The sequence below is a fragment of the Rhinolophus sinicus genome, chromosome 16 (genome assembly GCF_057876585.1).
Source record: "Rhinolophus sinicus isolate RSI-liver-muscle chromosome 16, RSI-T2T, whole genome shotgun sequence".
Classification (NCBI taxonomy): domain Eukaryota; kingdom Metazoa; phylum Chordata; class Mammalia; order Chiroptera; family Rhinolophidae; genus Rhinolophus; species Rhinolophus sinicus.
In genome coordinates, this window is record NC_142516.1 from 19425043 (window position 1) to 19447360 (window position 22318).

The window sequence follows — 22318 nt, forward strand, 5'->3', positions numbered from 1 at the left end:
AGAAAGTAAAAGCCAGATATTATAATACCTTTTAACATATAGGTGAATTTGTTTTTTAAACCTTTAAGTATACTTCTAGTATGTTCACGTCTTTATTATTATTTTATTTTTACGAAAGTGGAAAGTACATGTTATAACTAATATATATGGCTTTCAAAATGAACAGTTTTTTGTGAATTTATATTTGGGTTGATAAGTATGGTGCTTCATCATTTTAATAACCACCTAGTATTTCATTGCATGGATGTATTGTAACTCATTTAACTAATCGCTTACTGTGAAAACAGTGATGGTTCAATACTTTGGCAGTCGGTGTAGTTTAGCAATTAAAAGCATGGACTCTGAAATTGGACTACATGGGTTTGAATACTGACCTCTGCTCTTTATTTGTAGTGTGATTTGTATAAATTACTTAATTCATGTGTGCCTTCATTTTTTGATTCCTAAAATATTAGGCTTTCCAACTCTCTGTTATGAGAAATCTAAAAAAATTGTTGTTTTACTTATGAATGTGAGAAGAGGGAAGTTTTAATGATTAGCTTAAAAAAAAACAAGTGTATGTATATTTCAGAAAATAGTTGTCAGTATAAGTATTGCTACTGGGAAGTAAATTAGTAAGCATGACAATTACCTAAAATCCAGACCTTTGTTGCTTTTACAGGACATAGCTATGCTTTCAAGAATTCAGGTGATCACAGGACTCCTTTGTTAGAAATACCATTTGTAAGCAGTTTTCTGACCAGAATTGTGTCTTTTTCTGCAGCCATAGTGGAAGAGAGAACACTTTCTCCTTTTCTTAACAGAAATACCTTTCACAAGCAGTTTGTAAGGACCTGTGGTTTCAAAATTATATATTAATATTCCATTAATTTTCACCTTGGGGGGGGGAGCAATTGCAAAAGGCTCAAAACTTAAAATGTGGTAAGAAAAAGGATAGAATTAGTATTTTTAATAAATGTGAGATGAGATATAGTAAGTTGAGTCCACAATTAGAATTTTGTGAGGATTTGATATTTCATTGATTCTAAGGCACACTTTTCTTTTTATAGTAACACTTCTGACATCAGAAAGCATCTTAAAGTTGATACTGTATTTATAACTTAATTGGTAGCACTTTTTCTTTCTAGGTGTTAGATTAAGTTATGGGCCTTACAATCGAAGGTTTTTTAGATTACATAAAATGTGTATGGTAAAGTGCATAGAACAGTACCTGGCATATACTAAGCAGTCAGTAAGTATTAACTAGCCTTATGTTTTGTTTATTTTGCTCTTGTAAAGGATGATTTCATATATAAATCTTTATATACAGTCCTAATATAAAATAATGTGTAGATGTGGAATAAATGGATCAAAGGGTTGGTATAAAATATTGAGGGGAGATTTATTAAACTAAGAAGAATAGATATGTGGGGTGAAAAATAGACCATTTGTCATGAAAATAAACTCTGTTAAACCATTATTGTACCATGTACCCTCTCTGACCTGTGTCAAATAATACAGTCTCTCTGATACTTAGTTTCTTTGAGGGATGATAATACCTGCTTTGCAGAATTGTGAGAATTAAAGAATATGTATATAAACTTTAAAATGTCTGGACTGACTATAAGAATATTTTACACTGAAGGCTATTTGGGACAACCAGGACATCTTTGACTTTCTTTTTCTCCCACCCCACATTAATTTATTAGCAAATCTTTCTAAGTATATTATAAATCCAACCATTCTTCCACTGTAACTGCCACTCTGTCGGCCCCTCTTCTGGATTATCATCGTAGTTTCCTTATGGCAGTCTGTGCCGCTTTCCTCGGAAAGGGATATTACAGACTATTCTCACCACAACAACCAGAGTGATCCTTTACAAAGGAAATCAAATCACATCACTCCTGTTGCAAACTCTCTGTCCCTCGTTTCACACAGTAACATTTTCTGGACCTCGACAGCCCCGTGTGCTGTAACATACCCCCCAGTCTCTTTAGTTCTGTTCTCCCCTTGCTCACTTCTTTCCGTCATAATTGCCTTCTCACTGTTTTCTAGAACATGCGAGGCATTCATTCTATGCGTACAACGTTCTTCCCTCGGATATCAACATAGCTTGCTTCTTCCCTTCTTTTAGACTTTGCATAAGTGTCACTTTCTCTTAAATCGTTCCTTGACCACCTATTTAAAATCCTAATTCTCCTCGTTACCTCTGGCTGCTCCTTATCCTACTTTTTAAAAAGCACTTATGACTTTAAAACATACTATAATTTTCTCAGTTTATTATTTTTTCTTTTGCTAGATTGTAAATGCCGTAAAATAAGGGCATGGATTATTTTCTGTTGACTGGGATTTTTCCCCAACTGATTAAACACCTGGCTTCATATTTGGTGCTCAGTAAATATTTATTGGATTTGTTTAATGAATGAATATTATTGCTACAACAATTATATATATATTGAATTCAATATTTATGGGCTTATTTAGTAGGAACTAAATAAATATTCAGGTGAATGGCATTTTGGTTGGATATCATGAATTACATGGCTTTTGAAGGAGAAATTTGCTAGCCATTAAAAAATATTAATGTTATATTGCTAAGATGCACACATAAAAAGAAGGCATCAAATTCATTTTATTTATATGAAATTGTGTTATAAATGGGATTTTCAACATTGCCACACCTGTACATTTGAAGAATTTGCCCCATCTTTAACTACCACCCTTTTTATTCTCACTGTCCTAAAATCTCAACAGTGGTAGCCTTGGAAAGGAAAATGTTACAATAAACAATTTGGTAACTATTCTTATTTTTGGTGGGAGGGGGTAACTGTTCTTTAGGTATTATGTTTAGGGATAATCATATTCATTTAGTAGATGGAGTGTTGATGGGGCCACAGTATTTGTGGGGATATGATCTCCAAGTCATTTGTAAGCGTGCCTTTGGGATTTGGATGTGTTTAGTATGACAGGAGTCTGTGATAGGGTGAATGCTAACAAAAGGCTACATGTTAAAAAAAAAAAAACTACTTGGAGTTGTCACATACTGTCTCACAATCTGAAACCCTCTCTGAATATTCAGTTTATTCGCTTATCTTTATAGTTATTCATTTTCTAAGTAAAAATGTTTTGAACATACCTTACATGCAAAACATAGGTTCCGGGGCAGATGGTTCAGTTGGTTAGAGCACGAGCTCTCAACAACAAGGTTGCCGGTTCAATTCCCACATGGAATGGTGGGCTGTGCCCCCTGCAACTAAAGATTGAAAACTGCAACTGGACTTGGAGCTGAGCTGCGCCCTCCACAACTAGATTGAAGGGCAACAACTTGGAGCTGATGGGCCCTGGAGAAGCGCACTGTCCCCCAATATTCCCCAATAAAAAATTAAAAACAAAACAAAAAAATTGCCAGTTTAAAAAAAACTTAGTAGGTTCTGTGGAGGAGGATATAAAGGTGAATGAATAATTAGGAGACCACAATCAACAGTGTAGATGGAATGGTGAGACTACTTAATGGCACTTTTACTTCTGTTTATGGAAAAACATAGTAACAGAGCAGGATTAACATGAGTTGCCTATTCTGGGAAGTGTTCACAAAGGGTCACTAGACCATCTGCTACAAATTTTCTAGCAGGGGACTACAAAGTAGATACTAATTTTGATATTTAAGATTCTTTTATTAAAAAAAGTTCTAGGATCATGGAAAATTGTGAATTTTTTTGATAGCCTCTTTTTTATGGTCATAGTATCTTGACAGACTGAAACAAACATTCTTCTTGAATTTCATGTCCATTTTAGCTATGATACGAAGTTTCATGATACGAAGTTAACCATGAGTTAATGGTTTATTTTCAGAATCTTCCTCCCATGTTATTTTAGTGGCTGTTTCTCGGTTGTGTGGATTGCCTTTTATCTTATTAATAATCTCACTTTAATGCTAAATAAAACCACTTCCCATCAAATTTGATAATGACATACTTTATTTGTGCTGCTTAATAACAATATTCCTTTGCTTTGTTGGCCCTGCGTATTTAATTATTCTTCAGCAGGAGAGAGCTTTAATAATTGATACTTGAGGCAGTGAAGCTGATTAGTGTGTTGACTTAGCCATAGAGCTGACAAGTCCACAGAACAACTGCTACACTTGTGTAAATTTACTTGTGTTTCTAAGGCGACTGTTGATCCAGTGTTGTTCATGCACCACCCTGTCCTTATTATTTGGCTTGTTAAAGCTTTTTTTATAATGTTAATTTGCTTACCTGTGGTACTGAGGTTTTTTTCCCCCTCTCTTTTTAACAACTTCCTTTTCTTGCTCCTCTACGGTCACTCATCCAAAGAAGCTTTCCTTTTATTTTTTTAATGTCTTCATTCTGCTTATCTTCAGCCATCTCTTAAACTATTATCTCTTATCTATCATATAAGAGATTGAGATAAGAGATATAATCTCTTATCTATCATAGCAGTCAGACTTTATGAGAGAGATACTCAATTTTACCTAGGTTTGTACTGCTTTTCCTTTACTATAATGGAAAATTAGTTTTCAGACACTTAGTTTATAAATATTAAGTATAATTTTCAAAAATACTTTTTGTTTTATACTGAAGTAGTCTAATTATAGGTAGTGATGTGTTTGTAAGAGAATGTATGTCTAGGAAAGAAAAGTTTTTTAAAAGAAAGGAAATGCTTAAAGTAATACAGAGCTAATTGTGTTTTTCTCATCTTTTACAGAGCTTTACAAAGTAACATGACTCTTGGTATTTGAGCTTTATAATATTTTTTTTTTATAAAAACCTTTATTTTCTGTAATTTGAAAATAAATTCTTGGGGGGAAAACTTGACCAGTAAGTTGTGATTATCAGAATGTATTTTATGACTGCATTTTCAAATGTAAACTTCTTTTGTTCTCTTTGTCTTTTGTTTATCATATCCTGAAATTATTAGGGTCAAGAAGTTACCAGGGTTTTTTTAAGGATCATATTATTTCAGAGATGTGTTGTTTATTCTATGTGATGAATGGTAAACCCCATCTCTGATGTAAGATAGAATTTCCAGATATGAAATTTTAAGATCAAATATTTTAATTTTCTTATATAATGAGGCAATAAAAATAGTGATGTCAGCACTTCACCTGCTACTGTAGGGTCTGCTTTACCTATGCATTATTTTAGGCATATTCTTTTTTTAAAAGCTCTTCCTGTTACTATTGAAAGATCTGGAATTATCAAACTTCAATGGTTTTATTTTGAAGACTGGAGGACTCTGCAGTGTTCACCATTTCTTTATTATTATAGTTTATATATTTTATTTGGCTACATTAAATATGATAGTTAAGATGTTGCATTAATTTATTTAAAATGCCATATAAATTTAAGCTCAATTTTCCAATTTTTCTATGCTTGAATATTTAATCACTTTTTTTTTTTTTAATTGGGGAAGGGAACAGGACTTTATTGGGGAACAGTGTGTACTTCCAGGACTTTTTCCAAGTCAAGTTGTTGTCCTTTCAATCTTGATTGTAGAGGGCACAGCCCAGTTCAGCTCCAGGTCTAGTTGCCGTTGTTAGTTGCAGGGGGCGCAGCCCACCATCCCTTGCAGGACTCGAGGAATTGAACTGGCAACCTTGTGGTTGAGAGCTGGCGCTCCAACCAACTGAGCCATGCGGGAGGCAGCTCAGTTCAAGGTACCGCGTTCAATTCTAGTTGCAGGGGGTGGAGCCCACCATCCCTTGCAGGACTCCAGCAATTGAACTGACAACCTTGTGGTTGAGAGCCCACTGGCCTGTGTGGAATCGAACTGGCAGCCTTCGGTGTTAGGAGCACGAAGCTCCAACCGCCTGAGCCCCCGGGCCGGCCCCTAATTACATTTTTAGATTAAATTTTTCTTTTACAGTTACAAGTCCAAATAGTAATTCAAAGGTTAAGAATAAAGTTTTTAAAAATCTGCTAAGTGAATAATTTTCTTATTTTTCAAAATTGATTTATCATTTAACCATGAGAAGAATTAGGCTCTCTGCAAATTTAGGGAACACGGTCCACAAAAGACTACCCTCACTTCTGACACCAATTATACTTTCTGGGAGGTTTCCAAAGCCACTGTCAGGTCCCATAATTTGCTAGAAGGACTTACAGAACTCACTGGAAGCTGTTATACTTATGGTTAGTGGTTATTACAGGGAAAGGATATAAATTTAAATCAGCCGAAGGAAAAAACACACACATCGGGCACAGTTTGGGGAAGTAACCAAACACAGAGCTTCCGTGGAGTCAAGACATTACTTTTCCCAGCATCAATATGTGACAGTATTCATGGAGTATGTCACACCGGGAAGCTCACCTGTGCTTTGGTGGTTATATTTCTTATTGAGGGGGCTCTTTTATGTGGGCCCAATTGATTGCCCTTGAAGCTTATCTCAGGCTCCAGTCTCCAGCTCCTCCAGGCATTCCCAAAAGCCCCTCCCCTAAATCACATTGTTGGTGTTTTAGGTGTAGCCAGCCCCCACCCTAAGTGACTCAAAGCCCCCAGGTTAAAAAAAGACTCTTCTCTCAGGCCTGACCTTCTAGGGGCTTAGAGATTACCTCCCAAAAGGAGAGGGCAAAAACCTGACCTCTCTGGCCAACGTTAAGTTCTTTACTATGCAAACTGTGAGCCAATCTCTTGGGTGGGTAATATTAAAAGGAGTTGGTCATGTGCTAATTCTGATATTTTTGAAAGACTTCTGTAGAAGTAAAAATGCTTCTTAGTAGTCTCTGTAGTGTCTTAGTAACTTGAAGTTACTCTACATTGTTAAGTAGGAATTTGAGATTTCTTGTAGTTTTGTCTTCCACTCAAAAAGGAAGAATTGTCTGTTTCACTTCTGGTTAAAGATCTCTGGGGCAGGACCTGGTATGTAGGATTTACTTTATTAATAAACTGGACAGGTGATTAATGCATAGCTAGGTAGAAAGCCACGTACTTGACACTGCTATGGGAAATGGGGGGATACAATCAAGCACAAGGCACAATAATCGGACCTCAAAGTAGCTGAGAAAAAACTTTGTGTACATATTTGACCAAATGTGTGATACTGACAGTTATACATATGAAGAATATATTATGTGAAGTGTACTAAAATCCTAGAACCATACACATTTTAATGTTGAAAGACAATAAAAATTAAGCTCAACCTCTTCACTTTTAGGATAGAAAAAATGTCAGGGTTGTGGTATTACTTATCTGTGACCAATAGGTGGGATTGGATGTGTAATGAAGGGATAGTGTTTGAGGCAGGAATATAGCATAAAAAGAGGCAGGAATAAATAGGATGTATTTGGGGGAAATTACAAGACAGGAGTGTTACTGTGAATAGGAGGTCCAGATTAGAAAGAGCTTTTAATTGGCATCACAGTACATTTAGACTTGATTCAGTAAGCAACAAGAAATAATTTCATGTTAATGGTTGATTGGAGATTTATTTGTTAGGAAACTAGGTGTGGAGTTCATTGAATAAGGTAGAAATAGGAAGAACCATGACTAACTCACTTCTCTCCTCAAACTGAAACGGCATGTGTGCATTAAGAAGACTAAAATCAACCTTTTGGACTGATTCTTAGCTGACAAGCCTTGCCTGGGTCTGTATTAACAGTTTGACACCAGCTCTAGATGCCTTTTAGGTAGTAACCTCATGTGTCTCCATCAGAGTGCTTTCCTGAAAATTGTTCTTTCTAGCTTTTTTATATTGAAATTATAAAGTAAAAGTTGGTTCCTCACAGCAGATAACTTTGGATGGTAGAAAGGGGTTTTGCACTTCGGGCTCTCTTATCCTTCTCTTTAAATGTCTGACTTGGTGATGCTGCTTTTATTCTTGTTTCTTATCAATCTGTCTTTTAGCTCCTTTGGTAGAATTCTCATTTGCTTCTCCATTGAGCTGTTGTATCCCTTTGTATTTTATTTAGGAGAGGCTATTATATTTTCTACAAAAAAAAAATTTTTTTTCATTTTAAGAAGAACTGTTTGTGCATAACTTAAAGTTGTATTATTTTTTTGGTGTATCTTGTTTGCCTTTTGAGTCTTTCCTTCCTTTTCCTTACATATGTATTCCCGTAAGGAATACCATTCACGTGGTTGTTTTTGAATGTTTCTTGTCTTTCTGGACCACCATTGTATAGAAGGGATGAGCTCTGAGAATGAGCTTTGGTATTTGACAACTTGACCAATTTTATTATCTGCGCTTGAGGGTTTAGCACAGGTGATGGCAATGACTAGTTTAGGCGAGCAAGAAGTCTCTCAAGTCAGTAGGAGTCCTCTGGCTCAGAATGGTGTATTTCTTGTCACAGTTGGTTTTTTGTGTGGTTGTTTTTTGTTTTTTTAAATTTTTATTTTGAAAACATTAGGGATTCACAGCAAGTTGTAAAGATACTGTAGAGAGGTCCTGTGTACCCTTCAATTTCCCCCAATGGTTACATCTTAATTGTAGTCCACTATCAAAACAAGGGCATTGACATTGATACAATGCCTTTGTATAATTGTTTCATTTTATTACATGTGTAGAGTCATGTAATTGTCACCATAATCAAGGTACAGAATTAATCCATCACCACAAAGATTTCCCTTTGGTACCCTTTTATAATGATATAACTATTACTATCTCCAACCATTCCTGCCTGGTGGTAACCACTGGTCTGTTTTCCATCTCTATAATTTTGTCAATCTGAGAATGTTATGTAAATGCAATCATAGAACATGTGAGTTTTTATTTTGAGCATGTAATCTTTTGAGCTTGCTGTGTATGTTTAGTTTTTTAAGAAACCATCAAACTATTTCCAGAGTGGCTGTACCATTTTACATTCCTATCAACAATGTATGAGAGATCCAGTTTCTTCCACATCCTCACCTGCATTTGATATTGTAATTTTTAATTTTAATTATTCCAATAGGTGTGTGATATGGTCTTAATTTTCATTTGAAGTCATCTTTTTATGGTTTTAATTTGCATATCCTTAATGACTAATGATAGCATCTTTTCATATGCTTATTGGCCATTTGTATATCGTCTTCGTAGAAATGTCTGTTGAAGTTTTTGCCTATTTTTTAATTGGGTTATTTGTCTTTTTATTATTGAGTTGTAAGAGTTTATATGTTCTGGATGCCAGTCTCTTGTCAGATACATGATTTGCAAATATTCCCTCTCATTCTCTGGCTTGTCTTCATTTTCTTGATGGTGTCCTTTGAATTACAAAAATATTTTATTTTTAATGAAGTACAATTTATCTGTGTGTTTTTTTTCTTTTGTCACTTGTGCTTTTGGTGTCAAAAAGCCATTTCTTAACCCAAAGCCATGAAGATTTACTCCTGTGTTTCCTTCTAAGAGTTTTATAGTTTTACATTTAGATACAGACCTTTTTGGAGTTAATTTTTGTATATGGTGTGAGGAAGGGGTCCCATCTTTTGTATTTAGAGTACATAGTTTAGATGTATAATTTAGTTTTGACTATTATTTTTGACTCTGTGTAAGTGCAATGACATAGTATGTATTCTTTTGTGACCGACTTCTTATGTTTGTCATCTATATTAGTGTGTAGAGCAGTAGTTCATTCTCATTGCTATAAATCATGCATTTATACAAATTTATTTATTCATAGATGACATTTGGTTGTTTCCAGTTTGGCTAGTAGAAATAATGCTGCTGAGAACATTCTCACATGTTTAGGTGCACATAAGCAGGCAATCTCTTGAGTGTATCCATAGGAATAGAATACATAGGGATCTTAAGATATTCATATAGTCAAATTTAGTATATTGGGTCAGTTTTCCAAAGTTGTCCCAATTTACACTCCCTTTAGCAACATGCAAGAGTTCTGTTGCTTTACGTTCTTATAACACTTGCTATTTCAGCCTTTTTGACATGCTAGTATTTCATTGTGGTTTTAACTTTCATTTCCCTGATGACCAATGAGGTTAAGCATCCTTTCATATATGTTTATTTGATATGGTATTAGTCATTTCAATATGGCTGAGATAAAAGCATTCATTTCTTGTTCACTTACAATGTTAGTGGTTGTTGCAGAGCTATTTGTGTTCTATTCTGGGAATCAGGCTGAAAGAGCAGCTGTTATTTGGGATATGCTCTTGTTTCAGAGGGAAAGAGGAAAAAACTAGCAGAAACTCCTAATACCTTTTGAAGCTTCTGCTTAGATGTCGTGTAGGTCATGTCCATTCATATTCTATAGGCCAGTGCATATCATAAAACCATGCTCAATGTCAGCAGGCCAGGGACCTATTGTATTGTTATCTCACAGGAAGCATTAAAAGTCACATGGCCATGGATGGGGATGAATCGTCCTTCCACAGAAAAAGGAGAGGGCACAAAATAATCTGGAACAGTAATAAAGTTTGGCACTTTATTTGTGAGGTGCCTGCTCAACTGTCTTGTCGTTTTCTGTTCTTCACTTTTTCTTATTCTTTGTGGAGTTTTTCTTTTTCCTCCTCCTTTTCTTTTCTTAGTTATGGATATACAACTTTTGTTGATTACATGTATTGCAGATATTTACTCCGATTCTACGACTTTCCTTTTTACCCTCCTAATGATGTCTTGTTAAGTAAAATATTTTAATTGAGATGTAATTCACATATATTAGTTTCAGGTATACAACATAATGATTCAATATTTGTATGTATTGTAAATCAAATTCTGAATTTCAGTGTTGTCTAGTATACCAGTATTTTCCTTTGTTTTTGTTTCTTGTTTAGTAAATCTTTCCGTATTCTAAGATTATGAAGATACTCTTTTCTGTTATCTTCCAGAGTCTATAGTTTTTTTACATTTCAATCTGTAAACCACCTAGAATTAATTTTAGCTGACATTTTAACATACTCCTTCAGGTCTAAAAAAGAGCTAAAGTGATCTCTTAAGTGGTTTCTAAGATCAAATTAATTCAATTTACATACAGAAACATTGATACTAAACTCACATACATGTAGAAAATATATCTATCAGTAACAACATATTTTACCGAATTCCTCTTTTTAAAAAACATGTTTGGCATGCTTAAGTTTTTTACTACACTTAAAATTGCAAAAATTCCCCTTTCCGTATCTGCAGGTAGTCAGTAAACAAAGTCTGTCTTTGGCTTCTAAAGTCTGTATTTCAGATATTATCAGGAAGACCTATGCTTTAACTCAGGCTGTAATTCTCGTCTTTCTGGAAGTTAAGATTTTCAATTTTATTTTATCTTACAAGCTTACTTAATTTCTTCCTCTTGTCCCAGGCTGTCTCTATAAACTTCTAGTGAAAGAACCAAAGGGAATAATTTCTGGATTTGTAATACAGAAATTGTTTAAATAATTGTACGTCTGTTATGCAAACACTTTGGTAGTTTGCCTTTCTTCAGCAAAGACTGAAGTTGTTCCCTACAGAACTGGTACTTAAACCTAAACATTAAATATCTGTTGTAGCACTATTGCTACTCTGTTTTTAGGATAGTTTGGGTATTAAGTTTTACCATCTAGTAATTCAAAATATTTTTTCTTAAAGATTGACCAAGTTAAACAAACTACCATTTTCAATAGGTTTTAACTTTGTACACGGTATTTATTGTCCTTCCTAAAAGTAAACTTTTAAATCTTTTTTTTTTTTTTAAATTTTAAATCTTGGTAATAGGTCTTATAGTTAACATGAAAAGGCTTGTCTGGCTCGTCTTTTGGCAGTGACCATTCAGTTTTGGAATTGGTCAAAACCCTTACCTGAAAAAATAGAGTAAATTACTTACATAGTAGTTGTTTAAGAAACAGTACATATTAAAGATAATTTGGAAGATTAATGAATGAGAAATCACTGAATATAAAGGACTTGGCCACAATAGAAATAAACTGCATCTTTGTGTTCAACTTAAAAAAAATAGAAAAAGAAGGTATCAAAAGTTAGGATTTTGGGGGAGTGCTGCACAAAATGCGTGCAAATATTTAAAAATATATTACAAAAACTTAACATACTTAACACACTAAATACACTTAAAACATAATTAATATACTAAATGTACTTAAAAATATACTACAGAAACATGTCAGGATGCAACCCCTAACTGTGGTTTCTGGTACTTCAAATGTAACATTTCAGAGGATTGGGTTTAATCAAAAAAGGGTGCAGGAGTATGCCCCCAATTATGTGATGGCTGTTCTGTTTTTTTAACAACTAACAATCATGTAGATGTGCAGTAATTATTCTTTATTATAAAGTTCACTTCCACTGTTAGCGTTTGTGATTCTTAAGGACTACCCCTCAAATACCCTGATATGCAGATGAAGTAATGTTAACTTTTAATATTTTTAGTAGTGAATATGGATCATTATCCGAGACTTGCTATATTAATAGAATGTTGTTCTTGCTTTTTAGCGGGGATCTGATGAGCTACTTTCTTCTGGCATCATTAACGGACCTTTTACCATGAACAATTCTACTTCTTCTACAGGTGTGTATGGTGAGTTTTCATTTTTTTTCAAAATCTGAAATTTTTTCTTTCCATGGTCTTGCAAAAAATTTTTTTTACAATGTTCTTATTTTGCTCTTCTTATAAACATGTTGAAGTGCCATTATTTATGTATAACGAAACTAAAATTTATTGCATTAAAGTTCAAATTAAGAGTTACAGCTCTCTTAAATTTTAAGGATTAATTTGGATCTAATTCAATAATTCTGTGTTTGATTGATGTTCTGTGTGTTACACAGTTGTGAGAAAACTATCATTGAGTTGGTGACTCTGAGCCATTGTGTAAAAGAGCTAGATAGAAACTCTTGTGCTGAATGATGATGGATTTAGACTAGAAGTATTAAAATTTTAAGATGACGTGATTTTTAAAAATTGAAACAATTTACACCTCATAAGATATATGATTTAAAATATTTTTGAAAATGTGGGTACTGTAAAATGAGTTGAAGTGTAATACTGGAAGGAGAGTGAGCAGTTAAGAGGCTGTTGCTCTGTAGGCCATGCTTGTAAGGGAATTTGTACTGTAGTAGTAGCAGTTGTGATGGAGAGAATTAGAGAACTTAAGAAGTTGAAATTGATAATTATTGGTAGTTACTGTTTGGTAATTAAGAGATTCCATTGATGATTTCCAGGTTTTGGACTCGGATAATTGGAGAGATGGTGATGCCACTCATTTATATTAGAAAATATAGGAAGAACAGAGTTGGAAAACACAGCAGGTTCAGAATTTTATATATTGAGTTTGAGGAAACATCCAGATGGAAGTCTCAGGTAGACAATGGGTTCTTCTGATCTCAACATCACGAGAGAAATTTGGAAGTGAAATATCATACACAGTTGACAGCTGAAGCAATGAAAGTGAAGTGTCAGAAAAGATGAGATTTTTACCCAGGTGGTTTTGGAGTTACAGAGAGTTAGAGAATGAGTGGACCTGACTTTCCAGACCCTGAGCTACATGGGGTTTGGGGAGAGTGACCAGTCTTTATGTGAGGACTCTATAAGAGAATTGGACTAGGTTCAATTAAGGCAAAAGGTGGAAAGAAAATTCAGGGAAGAGATTAAGAATATATGGGAATTGGTCAACCATGGTACATCACTCTAGAGAACTAAATGGAAAGATTTTGTTGGCAGGGCAGCAGCAGCGGATTTGTTCATGTAGAAATGTCAACAAACAGTAATATGCGCATGAAACAAAAGCAAAGTAGCTTTCTCACAGTTGAGCTGACATCAGAATCACCTGGAGGGCTTGTTAAAGCACAGTTGCTGAGTCCATCCCCAGAATTTCTAATTCAGTAGATCAGAAGTGGGCCCTGCGAATTTGCATTTGCACTATATCCCAGGTAAAGAAGATGCTGCTATTCGAGGGACCTATACTTTGAGAACTACTGGGCAAAGGAAATGCTAGAATCTGAAGTTCCTAAACCTGGTTATCCTTTTGATATCCTTTTGATCTGGTAGGCTTTTATAAAAATTCCTGCCCATATTCCCCAGTATTACAGTACATCTAGAGTGGGTCCCTTGTGTGTTCTTTAAAAACTGAGGTCAGTTGGCTTCTTAGGTGATGTTTACGAAGTAGTGGGATGGATAACCAGAAAGACTTAACACCTTGGTTGATTGATTACTTAGGAAAAGAAAGAAATACAAGATGTGAGTTTAGCAGGCAGCAGCAGTTTGTTGTATTTTGTTTTTATGTTTTGAATTTCTTCTTGTATGCCGTTTCCTTTCTAGGTTCAGGGTTTCTTCCTGAAGCACATCCTCTTTAGTAGCTATTTCAGCAAAGCTCTATAAATGGTAAACTCTCCCACTGACTGAAAATGTTTATTTCATTATTCCTATTGAATGATAGTTAGCTATTTAGAATTCTAAGTTGATAGTTATTTTCTCTCAGCATTTTGTACTGTTCTATGATTCTTTTGGCTTCTGTTGTTGAGAAGTCTTGTCAGTTTAAGTTTTTTGTAAATTGTATTCTCTGTAGTTATTCTTAACATTTTTTCTATATTTTTGTTGTCATTTTGCTACTTATGTCTAGGTATGGGTCATAGATTCTCAATCCTGGATGCTCACTATAATAACTTGGGAAACACTGAAGAAAATACAGATGCCTTGACTTACCCTACACCACTTCCAAAATCTCTGTGGGCAGGGAGTCTAGGCAGTTTTTTTATTTGTTTTTAAAGCTTCTTAGGTGATACATCTGTGGTGCAGCCAGGGTTGAGACCATTGCTGGAGACTTCGTTTATCCTGCTTAGGAGTGCCCAGCTCTCCACAGAATTGCCTCCTTGTGGAACTCCAGTTAGATATGTATAGGACCACGTCATTCAGTCCTGCATTTGTTTTAACCTCTTATGTTTATTGTCATCTCTCCTTCCTTCAGCTCTTGTATTTTGGATAATTTCCGAAAATCACTTTTTGATTCACTCATCTGTTAAGCTTCATCTAATGTGCTGTTTAATTCTTCTATTGAGTATTTGCTTTCAGGGCTAAGCTTCACATTTTACAATTATGGAGTTCTTGGGAGTTTAATATTCCTGTTTTTTTGTATCTGCTAAATATTTGCTTATGGTATATTATGTTTCCTTGTGCAGATTCATAATTTTTGGTTGTGAGATAGTCTTTAGCTGAATTGTTTTTTTCTTCCGTGAGAATCTCCAGGGTAGTTTTGTGTTTGAACTGCTAGACTTTTTATGGTATCACTAGCCCCTAACATGTTCTAATGCATGTGTTAAGTTATTGCCTTGGGGATTTCTGTACCAAAAGGAAAGAGAAAATTCAGATATTCACATTTCTCTATCAAGATCCCTGAACCTTGTTACATACCTCTAGTAGATGGGAAATTTTTAATTTACCTTTCACTGAGGGGCAGTATCCTGCTGAGGGGCTTAGCTATTGACACCTAGAAATTTCACTTTTTTTTTTTTTTTTTTTGAGGTCATTTATATATTAAAAAATTTTTTGTAATATTTGACCTAATATTTGCAGTTCTCTAAAAGCTTGCTGCCTATGCTGTTCATTTGGCTGTCAGTCAGTGGAAAATGTGGGAATTATTGGCCAGGTACATATAAGATACAATTTTTATCACCATTCCATTTTATATCTTGCAGTAAATCCACAAATCCATAATTCTGAATTAATTTAACTTGCAAAGTTTCCTCTCCATGTGTAAACAGTAAAGTGACAGGTGTTAACATGTTGACTCCATTAATAGAACTTTGCAAACAGTTAAATTATATAAGTTTTATCATCTACGAACACTAGAGAATCAGTTATTGTCCAGTAATGGTTTAATATTGAATCCTTTCAATAGAATCCCAGTAAGTCATTCTATCAGAAATGAAATATCTGACACTAATGAAGATTCAGTGTAAAAAATTCAACATTAAAGATAAAACATTTTTTGGAGGTAATAATACAAATACAAAATTTGGTACAGCACAATGTCATGGTAAAAACATGATGGAAGAAGTTAGGAGATATTGTTGTCTGTGAAAAAGTCGTGAAAAGATGCAGTTTCTCACTGGTTGACTTTCAGATGTAACCACTGTATGTGTGGTAGTTCATAAATTATTAGCTGAGATCTTGGCAAAAATTGGAGTTAAAAAAAATTGTATTCTACTAAGCTTATTCTGGCTTATTTCACATTATTAATTTTCAAAAGTGAGGATATTAAATTGTACAAGATTCTGAAACAGTGGTGCCAAATTGTGACTGTCCCAGGTAAACTGGGACATATGGTAATTCTACTTAGATATTAGTCATTAATATTTCTTCAGAAATATATATTAGCTTATTGCGGATATATCTTCTTCCATATGAACTTTAAATTATTTCATCTAGTTCTAAAACAAATAATTCCTCATCCCACAATATTTCCTGAAAAAATCTTAAACATTTTGATTAGAATTATGTTAAATTTATATCTTAATGTGAAATGTCGGTCTTTTGGTGGTATTATCTTTCCATCTGGGAACATGGCATGTGATTCCATGTTTTTAGGTCTTATTTTGTGTTCTTTGATAATTTTGAAAATGTTTTTCACTTTTCTTTATAAATCATACGTATTTCCTCTTACATTTAATCTTAGGAATTTGGGCAGAGACTATTTATTGTGTACCCCAATACTTTTCCATTTGCTTTATTAACAAAACCCTAATTTTCATGTGGGCACATTGCCACCAGGATTAAGTGACTATTTTTCCAGTCTTCCTTATAGCTTAGGTGTGGTCATGTGATTAAGTCCTGGCTAATGAGATATAAATGGAAATGTTACTTCTGGGGTTTCTCTACATGGGTACACTATTTTTTCTCTATTATACTGCTACCTGCAGGAATTCCAACTTCCATCTTAGATCATGAGGATGAGGGCTGTACCCTAACAGAGACAACTGGAGCCTGAGTCACTGAAAACTTTCTGTGTCACCATTCCAGACCTGGAAATTCTACATTTAGACTTTTTACATGAATGAGAAATTAACCTTTTTTCTTAAATAGTGGTTATTTCAAATATGTTAGTATTATATGCAGAACTGTGAGCTCAGAGAAAAGTGAACAAATGAGGTGAGCCCTATAATCATCCTGGCTTTTTCCCTAAGCTGTGTGTAAGGAGAGGGGAACCTAAGCAAACATGGAAGAATTGCTGAGTCGAAGACTTGGAGATGCGAGTTTGGGAAGGCTGAGGCAGCTGGGAGATATGGAGACAAAGTATGGGAGAGAAGGGAGCTCTGTGAGAAAAGGGCTCCAGGAATCTGCCTTTGAATCTAATGCTGAATATTAAGCCACACATGTTACCAGTAGGGGTACACCAGCTTGTCAATTCAATACCAATAGAAATCCCCAATTTGGGGTATTCATTTCAAACAGCTCAACTGTGGTACAGCATGGCTGTGAGAACAGTTGGGTTACAGAGCAGCATGGCTGCAAGGTGGCCCTGAGGCCAGGCCCCTCTTCATCTAGACAGCTCTGCTCGGCTCTGGTCTGGTCTGTCCTGTCCTGTCCTGTCCTGCTCTTCTCTGCCTATTCTTCTCCACTCTGATCTGGAGAAACATCTTTGGTGTTTCATCTTCAGTGTTTCAGCTCTAACAGGGAAACATAGTCTTTGGTAGAAAGGTACAGTGCACTCTCTGAGCCAGATGGGAGCTGACTTACATAGACAGAACTTCCCACCCATTGTCCCTGATTGGTCCATACTTATGCAAATGAGGACTCCAAATCCTCTCAGTTTGATTGGTCCAAAAGACACTGTCCTGATTGGTCACAATGGAACTGCTCTGACTGGTCAGTGCAGATGCTGATGGGGATATAGCTGTATAGCTCCAATTGGACATCCTATTGGTTGAAATACTATTCCAAGAATTTCTTTATAAGGGCTAGCTCAGATGACAGGAGCACAGTGCAGACAGTTGGTACAGGCTTCTCCCTAGAATGCGGTTTGCGTGAGAGGCCCCTGTTTAGAAATGGCTGCTAGGCTCTTGTTGAGTTTGATCTCAGTTAGCCACCAGGAGCCCTTCTTAGTAGGTACTTTCTTTCTTAGGGTCCACATACATGCTCTATCTTAAAGTCTAAACACACACTAACAAAGCTTATAAACAAGTTCCAAAACAATTACCTGATCTGAAATTAACAGTTAGTTTCCAGAAAAGAGTCTGGCACTTTAAAGGGATAAAACAAATTCTAGTGCTTACAATGTTGAGCATTCAATAGAAAATTGCCAAACATGTTTAGAAAACCACAAAATTGTAATGCATAGTCAGGAGAAAAATCAGTCAACAGAAACAGACCTAGAAAATGACAGAGAAAATGAAATTAGCAGCTTTGGACTTTGAAACAGTTATTAAAAGTATGTTCAAGGATTTAAAGTAAAACAGCATAACAAGAAGAAAAATGAAAGATAAAATCAAACGGAACTTCTAGAGATAAAACTTAATGTCTGAAAACAGTACCTGACATGGCATTAACAGCACATTATATTCTGCAGAAGTGATCAGTGAATTTGAAAACAGCAATAGAAACTAAAGCACACAGACCCCCCCAAAACAAAGACTGAAAAAGAAATGAACAGAGCCTTAGTAATCTGTAGAACAATATCAGGTGGTCTACACATAATGTATAATTGAAGTTCCAGAAAAAAAGATGGGGGAGGGGAAGCATAAGTTTATCTGAAGAAATAATGACTAAAAATGGTCCCAATATGGTGGAAACTATAAACCCACATAACCAAAAAGTTCAGTGAATCACAAGCAGGATAAACACAATGAAAACCACACCAAGTTTCATCATAATCAAATTGCTGAAAACCAAGAATGCAGAACAAATCTTAAAAGTAACCAGAGGAAAAAAGTCGCATTTTATTCAGAGGTAGAATGATGAGAGATTTCTTGCCCAAAACTGCAAGCCAGAAGACAATGGAGCAGTATCTTTAAAGTGTTGAAAATAAATACAATCAAACTGGAATTCTATGTCCATTTAAAATATTTTTCAGAAATGAAGTTTTAAAGCCTTTGAGGCACGTAGAGCTGAGAGCATTTGTTAGTAACAGACTTCCATTTTACAAAATGATAAAGGAAATTCTTCAGACTTCAGAAAAGTGATACCAGGTGGAAACTTGGGTCTACACAAAGTGGTAATTATGTGGATACCTAACTCTTCTCCCTCACTTTTTTCCTCGTTAATTTAAAAGATAAATGAGGGAGGATTCTGGGAAGATGGTGGCATAAGAAGCACCAGGAATCTGACTTCTTACCTAGACAATAATTTCATTGGCAGAATCTGTAACTAATTTGGAACTCTTGAGTCTGTTGAAGGCTTGCATGTTTCCACGGAAGACTTGGAAGGTAAATTGTGGTTAATTTTGGTCAATTTCTGCTTTTAGCACAGTAGCAGCTACCCATCCCCCACCCCAGTCACATGGCAGGCAGCTGTGTACATGTTCCAGGAGCAGCTTACAAACAGCTTGTGGGAGCCAGGGTGAGCAAAAAGGACCTTGTCCTTTAACTTTTGGGGATCTGTGATCTGATAGGTAATTGCTTTTTCTGATCGTACAGTTGCAAACAAAGAGGCAGGCAGCCATTGTCCTTGCATCTTCCCCCTATTATTGGAAGCAATTTTCCCCCACCCAAAGTGACTACCTGGAGGTTTAACGGGCCAGTGCTCTTACCCTCCCCCCACTTCATTTTTTTATGTTTATTCCCTTTTGGAAACGAGACATTAAAGACTAGGACATTAAAAAAACAACTGCATCTACAGGGAAGATTAGGAAGTGGTAATGCAGTTCCATGAAAAGACTTAGGAAAAACCTGAGAAGACCTTCTTAAGTTTATACCTCAGGCTCATCCTTGGCACAGAGACAGCCTATAACAATAAAAAAGAGGCAATAAATGAAAATAACAAAACCCGGAAAATCCTGGAGAATGGGAAGAATCTGACTTCCACAGTTACCACATTCCCAAATTTGATTAAAAAAAAACCACACGTATGTATGTAAACATTCAAGAAGCTTAATGAACTCCAAGTAAGGTGAACTCAATGAGACCCACACTGAGACATACTGTAATCAAACTTTCAAAAGACAAAGACAAAAAAATTTTCTTTTCTTATTCTGGTTTTTTTTTTAGTTTCAGGAATACAGAACAATGTAGTGATCAGACATTTACATAACTCACAAAATAATAAACCCAGCAAGTCTACTACCCACCCGACACTATACATAGTTATTAGAACATTATTGATTACATTCCCCCATACTACAACACACATCCCCGTGACTAATTTTTTTTTAATTATAGTTGACATTTAGTATTATTTTATGTTATTTTCAAGTGTACAGTGTAGTGGTTAGACATTTATATAATTTATGAAGTGATCCCCTCAATAAGTCAAGTACCCATCTAACACTATACATAGTTTTTGCAAAACTGTTTGTTATATTCCCCATACTGTACTGTACATCCCCATGACTCTCCGGTAACTACCAGTTTGTGCTTCTTAATCCCTTTCCCTTTGTCACCCAGCCACCCAAATCCCTTCCCTTCATAACCATCAGTTTGTTGTCTGTGTGTGTGGTTCTGTCTCTGTTTTGCTTGTTCATTAAGACAAAATCTTGAAAGCTGCAAGAGAGAATTGACTCATCACATACAAGGCATCCTCAGTAAGAATATAGGTATATTTCTCATCAGGAACTTTGGAGGCCATGAGAAATCACCTAAGGTGATGCTTTATGTGTAATACATCTGACTTTAAGGTCAAGTCACTGATTTACAAAGAAAAAAGTGATGGAGAAATCAAGACATTCCCAGATAAAAGCTGAAGGAGTTTTTTAACTAGACTTGCCCTAAAGGACACTAGACAGTAAGTCAAAGCCATATAGAAATAAAGATCTCAATGAAGATAAAATACATGCCAATTATAAAAGATAATATTCTAACAATGGTTTGTTACCCCACTTTTTGTTTGCTGCATTATTTAAGAGACATACTTTTTTTTAAAAAAAATTATTAATCTAAAAGCTACCAAGTAACTTGGTTTGTAACTTCACGTTTTGTTTTCAACATTATTTAGGAGGCAAATGAATTTAAAAGAATTATTAGTTTGTGTTTCTGGGCACGCAATGCATAAAGATGTAATTTTGTGACATCAACAACAGAATGGGGTGGGGACAGAGATGTACAGGAGTTTGTGTGTTATTGAAGTTAAGCTGGTGTAATTTCAGATTAGAGTGTTATAACTTTAAGGATATTAACTGTAATCCCCATGGTAACCACAAAGAAAATAGCTATAGAATATGCACAAAAGGAAATGAGAAAAGATACTTAGAATAGTCAGAATCATAGAGACAGAGTAGAATGGTGGTTGCCAGGGGCTGGAAGAAGTGGGGAATAGGGAGTTACTGTTTAATTGGTATAGTTTCAGTTTTTCAAGACGGAGAGAATTAGGAAGTGGATGGTGGTGAAAGTTGCACAACATTGTGAATGCATTTAACACCACTGAATTCTACGTTTAAAAATGGTTAAAATAGCAAATTTTATGTTACATATTTTACGACAGTAGATAAAATTGGAAAAATATGGAGTGCTCTCTGTGGAAAGCTCTGCAAGATCCATTAAATGAATAAAACAAGATGAAAAAAGAAAAGGAAAATAATTGACTACTTAGAGCAAGATAATGTTAATATATTTTGGGGGTTATAGTATATGTGAAAAATATATGCCAGTAGCACAAAAGGTATGATGAGGGACATAGAAAAGTTCTTACATTATATGTAGGTGTTATTATTTGAAGGTAGGCTTGTGGTAAGTGTAAGATGCATGTTGATTTAACTCCAGAACCGTCACTTACACTAAGCAAAAAAGTAGAGTATAAAGATTTCAATTTAAAAGCAGAGATGGTCTGCCTTTTATATATATGTTATATGCACCTTTTGTGGGTAACATGTTTTCTTGATAAATTGACACCTTTATCATTAAGAAATGTCTCTATCCCTTTTCCTGAAGTCCACTTTGTCTGCTAGTTTACTAAGCAACTCCAGGTTTTTTATGATTAGTGTTGGCATATTTATTTTCTTCAATCCTTTTATTTTTAACCTGAGATTCTGTGTTTACAATAGGTTTTTTATTCACATCATATTATTGAGTCTTGATTTTATCTAGATTGATAATCTCTGCTTTTTAATTGGAATCTTTATGCTACTTCCACTTAATATAATTATTGACGTGGTTAAGTCTGTCATCTTGCTATTTGTTTTCCATTTGTCCCAGTCATTGTTTATTCCTTTTTTCCTTTGTTTCCTGGCTATTTTTTTTTTGTTATTGTTTTGCATTCCATTTTATTTACCATTTAATCATTTTGCATTTTATATACATATATATATCTTAAATATATATTCACCTAAT

General features: G+C 35.0%; 1 protein-coding gene across 7 annotated transcripts in view; it reads left to right on the forward strand.

Annotated features, from left to right (window-relative positions):
- PTBP3 (polypyrimidine tract binding protein 3) overlaps positions 1-22318 on the forward strand; it is a 99894-nt gene that overhangs the window by 26254 nt on the left and 51322 nt on the right. For 4 of the 7 annotated variants that reach the window (XM_019749546.3, XM_019749548.3, XM_074330840.2 and 1 more), the window contains one exon: positions 12344-12428. In XM_019749546.3, coding sequence (XP_019605105.3) covers positions 12344-12428 — 85 coding nt within the window. The remainder of the gene's footprint in view (positions 1-12343; positions 12429-22318) is intronic. The other 3 variants (XM_019749547.3, XM_019749549.3, XM_074330839.2) reach the window with 1 other exon arrangement.